The 9,001-nt window shown below is 36.5% G+C and overlaps 1 protein-coding gene across 1 annotated transcript; it reads left to right on the plus strand.

Annotated features, from left to right (window-relative positions):
• The first annotated feature begins 1,766 nt into the window (after positions 1-1,766).
• Positions 1,767-7,625, plus strand: LOC131044742 (very-long-chain aldehyde decarbonylase GL1-4). Its single transcript, XM_057978149.2, has 11 exons — positions 1,767-2,344; positions 2,560-2,780; positions 3,473-3,705; positions 3,831-4,050; positions 4,139-4,260; positions 4,896-5,149; positions 5,258-5,365; positions 5,978-6,184; positions 6,302-6,412; positions 6,745-6,918; positions 7,083-7,625. The coding sequence occupies exons 1-11, from the start codon at positions 2,285-2,287 to the stop codon at positions 7,266-7,268; spliced, it is 1,896 nt and encodes a 631-aa protein (XP_057834132.2). The 5' UTR covers positions 1,767-2,284; the 3' UTR covers positions 7,269-7,625.
• Positions 7,626-9,001: the final 1,376 nt, after the last annotated feature.

The following is a 9,001-nucleotide window of genomic DNA, read 5'->3' on the forward strand; positions in this document are numbered from 1 at the left end:
CTATTCTCTCCCTCTCTTCCTATCCCCTATTCTCTCTCTTACCCCCTCTCCCCCCTACTCTCTCTCTCACCCCCTCTCCTTATCCTATTATCTCCCTCTCTTCCTATGCCCCCCTCTCTCTCTCTCCCCCTCTCCTTTTCCCAATCTCCCTCTCTCTCCCTCTCCCCCTCTCCTTTTCCCAATCTCTCTCTCTCTCTCTCTCAAACTCCCTCTCTTAATCGTATTCTCACCCTCTCTCTCTCTCCCTCTCTTAATCGTATTCTCACCCTCTCTCCCTTCTCTTTCTTTCCCTATCTCTCCCCCTCTCTTCCTATCCCCTTCTCTCTCTCTCTAACTCTTTCTCTCACCCCCTCTCCTTATCCTATTCTCTCTCTCTCTCTCCACTTCCTCTTTGGTTCCTAGTTCTGCATAACCCGTACAGGTTATGCATAACTAAGGCCAAAACTTCTAGTTTTGCATAACTCGTACGGGTTATGAGAAATTGTGAACGTTCCCATTAGGTTTGCATAACTCATACGCGTTTTGAGGAACTTTTTGTTTTTTTATTGTTTTTGGCTACCAAGCCTAGCACGTTTTTGAATATCATAGAACATGCACGAGTTATGAAAAATTTCTTTTTTTTTTTGCATGTGGCCACTTTTCTGTTCACCATCTTGGTGCACTTACTCGGTGTTTGATGCCGGAGCATGCGGGTGATCGTGTTGTCCGCACCACCCAAAAATAGAAGCAGTTACATTTTATTTTTATTTTCTGTTTTATTTTGTGTTTTGTCTGCAGGTGGGGGTTACGTTTTTGCATTTTTGGACTCTTCCAAATTTTAATGACAAACTTATTTGGTACTGGAGGCTGTGTGGCAAGGACAACTCATTCAATCTGTTGTGCACCTAATTTTGGTTGCTGTCAGAAGGGAGATGCATCAATAAGGCAACGCATAACTCAGTCAACAACGCTGACATCTTTGGTACCTCCATTGATAAAGAAGCTGCAATTCAAGTTGCAGGGGTCTCACAAAAATGCAATATGATTTGATGAGCGATAGTGTGAGAGAGAGAGTTGGGAGGTCTTTATTTTGTTTGGAAATATTTTGTTGTGATCCTCACTGCAGAGGAGTCTATGTATTGGGAAAGTACCATAGGATATTTGTGACAGAGAGCATCGAGGTGTAGGGATTTTGGAGAGTGCATAAACATGTTGAGTTTCAGTTGAATGTAATAGTGTTTTTCATCAATAAAGAGTTTGTTTGAATTTTTTTAAAAGTAATATTGTTTGTTTCTTTTTGACTGCAAGCCCTCTCTCTAATAAGAATCAGAAGTATTGATCTCCGTCACTTTTTTTTTTTTTTTTTTCTATCTTCTCCTCTTCAAACAAAATCACTAAAAATATGACTTTTAACATATGTATGTAATTATACCAGATGTCCTCATATACCTTAGCAGGTATGATGTAATGTCACTGTCTTTCCAGTGATCTCAATAAACACAGAAACAATAAATCATATCTACCCATTCATTAAATATTTTCCATCTTCCTATTCCCCATTTCAGATGGGGATGAAACTTTAAACGCCTGACATCCAATTCCATACTTCCCGCTTCCACTGACCGGCTGATGGAAATTGACTGACTACGGAAGGCAGGCTAGTCTACAAGCTCTTCAAAGAAGCTAAAACCAATAATCGCATAGAGATCACTAGTGATTATGCATTTCATAATTATTGATGTCCTACCTTAATAAATTCTTGATCTACTCTTTAACAGCATTACCTCATTTGGCAACTCGTAGCGGGAGGACGATGACACTTGTTTTATGTCGAAGCTATCTTCTATCTCTCAATTTTGATAGATGTTCATAAGCACCTAGTCTCAAATAGAGATTAGGGAACTGGGTGAAGAACCTTTAGTGATATTTTCTGACAGATGAGGAGGAGAATTATCTACTCCCATAAATATAGCAATTAATAACAACAGAGAATTCAATAAAGAAGCTTGAATTGATGATGGTGGCATCTGAAGACATCCTTTATACCATCCTTCGCTATCGAGCAAGTTACTTTGCTATCTAGACACATAAATAGACAGTTACTCTCTTTCTTTCAAGAACAGCTTCCTCTAATTTGCTTCTTCACTTCACTAAAATTGGATGTTACTTGTATTCTTTTGGTTGGAGGATGCATATCAAAACAGTCTTTTTAGGTTGAAATCTTTTCTATTGATTGTCAAAAAAAAAAATTAAAAAGGTGAGGGCTTATCCATTTGATTGATATTATCTGAAATACGATACCAGCATGGCATCAACTCCAGGTCCGCTTTCAAAATGGCCATGGGCAAACATGGGCAACTTTAAGGTAAACTTGTGGGAATAATGTTATGCATGCACGAAATAGGAGAGATTGACAGATTTCATTTGAACTAATAAGTATGACTGTTATGAGTTTAAAGATTTTGTTTTGTATGTAGTACTTGACCATGTTATGAATGCATAAAATAGGAGAGATTGACAGATTTCTTTTGAGCTAATTAGTATGACTGTTATGAGTTAAAGATTTTCTTTTGCATGTAGTACTTGACCCTATCCCCTCTGGTGATGAAAGCCGTGCATACAAATTTCTTTGGAGGGCGAGAGACAGATAACTTTAGTTTGTTGCTGCTCATTCTTGTTGCCACCAGATATCTTCACAACCAGCTATGGATAAGCATTTCTCGTTATCAGAATGCTCGGGGCACACATCAAATTCAGAATAGAAGCATTAAGTTCGAGCAGGTAGATCGAGAGGGAAGCTGGTAAGAACTACGTTGGTGGAAAATGCTACTTTGTCTTTCTGAAGAGAGTCTGGTTTGGCCTGAGTTACTGATTTCATTTTATTGTATATAGATTTTGTTGAGCTATAGATTTTGCAGAGTTATGGATCAGTTAGGACTCGAGGACCTTTCATTTTGTTACTAGTGATCAGTCTGTTGTCTGTCTAGGTGTGACTTATTTCTTAAATCTTCCTCCAACCATATTATAGGTGTTTGGGGCTCCTAACCTAACTTTCAGTCCATCGTTTGTTTAGGTGTGGCTTATTTCTTAAATCTTCCTCCAACAATATTATAAGTGCTTGGGGCTCATAACCTTACTTTTATATCATATGTTGAGCTACAGCTAATATGGACCAGTTAGGACTCAAAATCTGTAGGACCATCCATTTACTACTGGAACGCTCTACCAACTAAACTACCAGCCCCTCTTTGACCAGTTCATCATCGATTGAGTGTGGCTTATTTCCAACACCCACTTTAAATCACAACACAGGTGATTGGAGGTCCTTGGAGGTCCTAAATTGACTCTGCTACCCTCAGATTGAGCTATAGCTAACATGGATCAGAAAAAACTCAAACCTATAAGATATGCCACTTATGACTTATTTCAAACAGATTTTCGCAGTTCATTAGATTGAGTTGCTTACTGACATTTATTTATACTTGTGGTGCAGGGATGACTATATTCTCATGTACGCCTTCATGTTTATCCCACTGCATGCCTTCATACCAGGGGCATCAAATCTTCCTCTGTGGAACACAAAAGGGTTGTTTGTAATAATTTTGGCTCATGCTGGGCTATCAGAATTCTTCTATTACTGGGCACACAGAGCTCTCCATCATCACTACCTATATAACCTCTATCATTCGCATCATCACTCCTCTTTTGTCACAGAGCCGATTACATGTAAGAAGATTAATTAAGAACTCCATACTCTAATCAGATTTTTATCACGTTACTCTTTCCGTTTTCTGAACATGAATTTATGTCAGCCTTTAATACTGATATTATGACTCTTGTTTTTTGTTCAGCTGTAGTGCATCCGTTCGCAGAGCATTTAATCTACGCAGCAGTGTTCTCTGCAGGTCCATTAGCCACTGTTGTGACCAAAACCGCTTCTACTGCTGTCATATTCTGCTATTTAATATGGTTCGATTTCATGAACAATATGGGTCACTGCAACTTTGAATTTGTTCCCCAGTGGGCATTTAAGATCTGCCCTCCTCTCAAATATCTTATGTACACACCCTCGTAAGTTTTCTCACGTTTTGCAAAATTAAAAATTAAAAAAAAATGCATTTTAAGCTCGTTTGACTGACAGAGGTAGGGCAATGTGAAGGTTTCATTCTCTTCACCATTCACAGGTCCACACCAACTTCAGTCTGTTCATGCCTCTGTATGATTATCTATATGGAACAGCCGACAAATCATCTGATGGTCTCTACGACTCTGCCTGCAGAGGTAAGGAGCACAGTGGATAGTGAAAGATTTAATTGGTTCAGTCTGAAAAGCTTAAATTTAAAATGCAAGGGTTGTTGTCAACGTATTAATTGTTTATAAGAATTTTTTAAAATAATTTATTATAATATATAGATAGTTGAAATTATTGAACAAATAATCAGTATATTAATATACAGATTATTCAGAGTGTTTATTTTAAAATATAAAACAGTTTTTTATATGTGTGATTGAGGTAAAATATTACTGACTGGCTGGTTTCTAAATTTGATCTATGATCCATTATACAATAATGAGTCATATTTAGAGTGACTATTTTTAAATGTATAATAGTTCTAAAAATTACTAGCTTACTGATTTCTGAATTTGACTGTTTTTACTTTTTTTCTATTTAAGTAGAATGAGTAAATCTTTTGATCAAAGTTATACATCAGCGAGACACCTTCATCGTGAACACTAAGTCATATTAGTCTAGTAAGAGTTTGAATCTTATAACAAGAATCACAATACAATTTAACCATCACACTATATCACTTAAACATTAGACCATTTAATATTTGAATATAATTTTATCAATATTATACTGTAGTCTGTAACAGGTTCAGTCTGAAGATTATATTGGATTGTGTTGTTATCAGGGAGGAAAGAAAAGGTGGATGTGGTGCACCTGACTCATGCAACAAGCCTACTCTCCTTTTTCCATCTGAGATTAGGGTTCGCCTCTTTTGCTGCAGCACCGTACTCTGTTAAATGGTACATGTGGGTCATATGGCCGATTAGCAACGGCATCATGATTTTTCTCTGGCTTTGTGGACAAACTTTCAGGGCCGAGAAAAATCGGTTAAATGGGCTACACATTGAAACTTGGGTCGTTCCCCGGTACACATTCCAGGTATTAATCATTCACTTAAGCTTACTTTCTACTTTCCGCTCCCTTTCATATGTATCCTGAGATTAAGTTATTTGCTTACTTTTGAATGTTGTCTATGGGTGCATACAGTATTTTATGCCTTCCGAGAGAGCAGGGATCAACAAACTCATCCAAGATTCCATTTTGGAGGCGGACAAGAAAGAAGCCAAGGTTATCAGCTTAGGCCTGCTCAACCAGGTAACTTCGTAGTTTGCATTTGAATTATGTTCTCAATTCTCGTAGTGGTCAAGATATATCTGAGCTACGGACCTGCACTATTCCATTTCACACCTTTTGATCAGGATCCGCACCTTCTATGATAATTTTCTGTTTTGAATGGAAATACAATAGAGAAAGCGTATACAGCCATTGTGTCAAACTGTAGGCAACGTATGGTTGTTATTCTGGTGTGTTAATTAGAACAATTTGGTTTTTTAGTATAGAGATTTGTTGAGTGTTTGGAGATTGTATTTTCAGTAAATTTGATTGAATGAACAAAAATTGAATTAAAAATTTCAGTCTAAAACGAATTTAATATCTGTATCAGATAAGCAATTTTATAAATTTGATATAAAACCAAAAATGTTGAATTAAAGGTTTTTATATAAACTATCCCTAATCAATACTAGAGAATTCTTAATACTAACACATCAGTTACTCACATCCAGTAACACTCTACCTTAACTTATTATACCAAAATTTATTTGCCATCCTGTTATCCTGTGTAATTATTTATAAACATTAATAATAATTTTAGTTTCAAATTCAATTGATTTTTTTCTGTTGTACTGATGAGGGATGGCATGCCAGAGCGAGGATCTTAATGGAAGCGGAGAGCTGTTTCTCAGAAAGCAACAAGACCTAAAAGTCCGTATAGTGGATGGGAACACTCTGGTAGCTGCTGTGATATTGAATTCTATACCGCACAGTGCAACCTCAGTGTTCATGTGTGGAGGAGCGTCCAAGCTTGGATGTGCCATTGTTCGCCTTCTCTCTGAACGCGGGATCAAAGTTCAGGTACCAATTTCTTTCTTCCCCTATACTTGAACAAGGAAAAACAGACAAAAAATTGAAGTACATCTCTTTTTTCTTTGGTTGAATCAATGTATAATGGTCGGTCATCTGGAGTGGCAGCTTCTGACAGAGTCAAAAGAACAATTATATAAATTCAAAATGGCCATTCCTTCTTACTTACAAGATAATGTGATCCATGCAAGAAGATATCAAGCAGGTAACAACTGCAAGGTGAGGCATCCAACCCATGTTACTGAACTTTTCAAATACTTTGTACAATTTTTTGATCTTTAGGATGTATATCGATATTTAATATTTTCAATCACTTTAATAGATGAATCTTATTAGAAAACTAGTTTGCTGAAGTCTGATTGTTCATCTCCACTCACACTAATAAATAAGTCTTATTAAAAAACTAGTATGATTTTAGATAAACCATCTGAAAAAGTCAAAATTTAAAATGTGTTCTTTAAGCCCACCAACATGAACCCTATGTTGATACATACATAAATCTTTGATCTCCTTAATTATCAAAATCCATAATGATGATTGATATGGTGCAGATATGGATAGTAGGGAGGCAGGTGAGTTGGAAAGATCAAATGCAAGCACCCAAGGGAGCGCACTTTGTTCCATTCTCGCCCTTTCCAATAAAAGAGGGTAGAAAAGACTGCACTTACCATACTACACCTGCCATGCGAATGCCACCGAATTTGGAAAATGTGCATAGCTGTGAGGTAAGATGAAGCTTAAACTTTATTATTTGGAGAATACCCAAATCTTAAATGGCAAACAATGTTAGAAGAAAGGTAATGAGCTGCCACACATGGCTTGCATAGGAATGAATGCCAGTACATAGAAACTAATGTTGTTTGATTTCTATGGTGGGATTGTGTATCAGAATTGGCTGCCAAGAAGAGTAATGAGCGCATGGAGGGCAGGAGGAATAGTGCATGCCTTACAAGGGTGGGATCACCATGAGTGTGGACAAACTATCAATACAGCAGATGTCAGTGAAGTGTGGGAAGCTGCACTCAAACATGGCTTTCTTCCTTTCAGTCCTTCGCTTGGCGAATGCATGGATTGATTCATCTTTCCAGTTTAAGATACCACAAGTGTTTTGACCTCTAAACATTCTGGCTTGACATATTGAACCAGCCTTCTGATTTCTTTCTGTTTTTCATTGTTCTTAGTTTAAACAGAGTTTACTATAGCGATAGACAGAACTTAAACACTTTTTATTAGGGGTGCCTGCCCTATATACTCGATAAGGTGCAGGTGATCTGCTTTATCAGAAAGTGCCAAGGTTATAATTTTAACATGGAAATATGTGGATTTTTACCAATTGTTTACTGAGAACACAAGTATGCACCTTAGATTCGATTGGGTGGTGTTATTTTAAATTGTTAAAAATAAATAAATCTAAAACATTTTGTTTTAATAATCTATTTATTAAACTTGCAAACATTTTGTAGAAATGTTACTATGTTAGAGTTTGTGTGGATCATTTTGGAGAACCTTTAACACTTAGGGTTTGTTGTTGGGTACTCTACTATTGTCCCTTATGGGCTCCTCTCTTCTTTCTCTCACGATGCTGTGGTGGGGTGGGTTGTCCTACACCATTCATGGCTCCTCATTGTTTTTGTAATTGATTCTTTTCTTAGGACCTCTTAAAACAAATCTTTTTTAATCTTGCTAATAAGATTTCTATTAAAAGATAGAAGTACAAGTCTCCCCATTCAAGTCTCCTTTATTCAAATAAGTCCTTTCAAATGATGCTAATAAAAAAGCTTATTGAAAGATAGGAGGATGTTCTCACCATTATATCTTATTGGATTCAATATTAGGAAAGCTGTTGGATCTTTCTAAGCTTGCCTTTGGTGGAAAAATTCATGGGTGCTTAGCCTTCCACTAAAACTTTCAAACATTGACTTAATAATAAATAGATGCTAAAACTAGAAGGTTATGTGGACATTGTAATGTGGAGGAGAGAATTATTTGGATGCTATTTTCATATTCCTTCAAGGCATAACTTAATTTTTGGAATGACCCATAGTTTGGGTCCTTGCAAGGTTTATCTTAGCTTTGATCTTTTGGAAGAAAATCCTTCAAAAGTATGAATCTTAGTTCTTCTCCCATTTCTTGGACCTTGCATTGTGGTGTGAGGAGGCCTTCAAAGCAATTGGCAACTCTATTGTCACATAAACTATGGGCTAAATCCAATCAAAGAAATAATCTTGTAGTTTATATTTGTTGAAGTTGATCTTTGAAGGGACTTCCTAAAGCTACCAATTAGAAGCCAACTAACCTAAATCTTCACTAAAAAAATGAACTATGAGAAAATTATATATAAATGCAATCTTTGTCATGGGGTAAGTGCACCAAGATGGTGAACAAAAAGGGGGGGGGGGGGGGGGTTTACAAGTGGCCACTTTTTTTTGTTTTTTTTGAAAACAGGGAAACCTGAACTTCAAAGAGATATTTGAAGGTCACGCATTCAAAACTAGGAGTTGAAAAAATAATAAGAATTGTAGTACTCTGAATCTAATTTCTAAACAAACTAATTTTTTTAAAAATTGGATAAGATTAAGAGGGTCAAACTTCTCTCGCACGAAAAATTGTTCGTGATTTTTTCTGAAAAATATAACATAGCTGTTTTCATGCGCTGTGCAAAATATATAATTATATTTAGTATTTTGCAAAACCTTTTGGTAGGATGATAGGTAAGATTGAGATCTAGAAGTTGTGTATTTTTTTGTAATTTTTCATTGAGTGTTTTTTTAATGATTTTTTGAAGTGACTGCATCCTGAAAATTTGGT

The sequence above is a fragment of the Cryptomeria japonica genome, chromosome 3 (assembly GCF_030272615.1).
Source record: "Cryptomeria japonica chromosome 3, Sugi_1.0, whole genome shotgun sequence".
NCBI lineage: Eukaryota > Viridiplantae > Streptophyta > Pinopsida > Cupressales > Cupressaceae > Cryptomeria > Cryptomeria japonica.

Bases quoted from the DNA above. Each gene is read 5' to 3' on its own strand.
- LOC131044742 (XM_057978149.2), top strand. From the start codon at position 2,285: ATGGCATCAACTCCAGGTCCGCTTTCAAAATGGCCATGGGCAAACATG. The intron at 3,706-3,830 runs GTAAGAAGATTA...TTTTTTGTTCAG, and splicing joins TGTCACAGAGCCGATTACAT to CTGTAGTGCATCCGTTCGCA. The intron at 6,413-6,744 runs GTGAGGCATCCA...GATATGGTGCAG, and splicing joins AAGCAGGTAACAACTGCAAG to ATATGGATAGTAGGGAGGCA.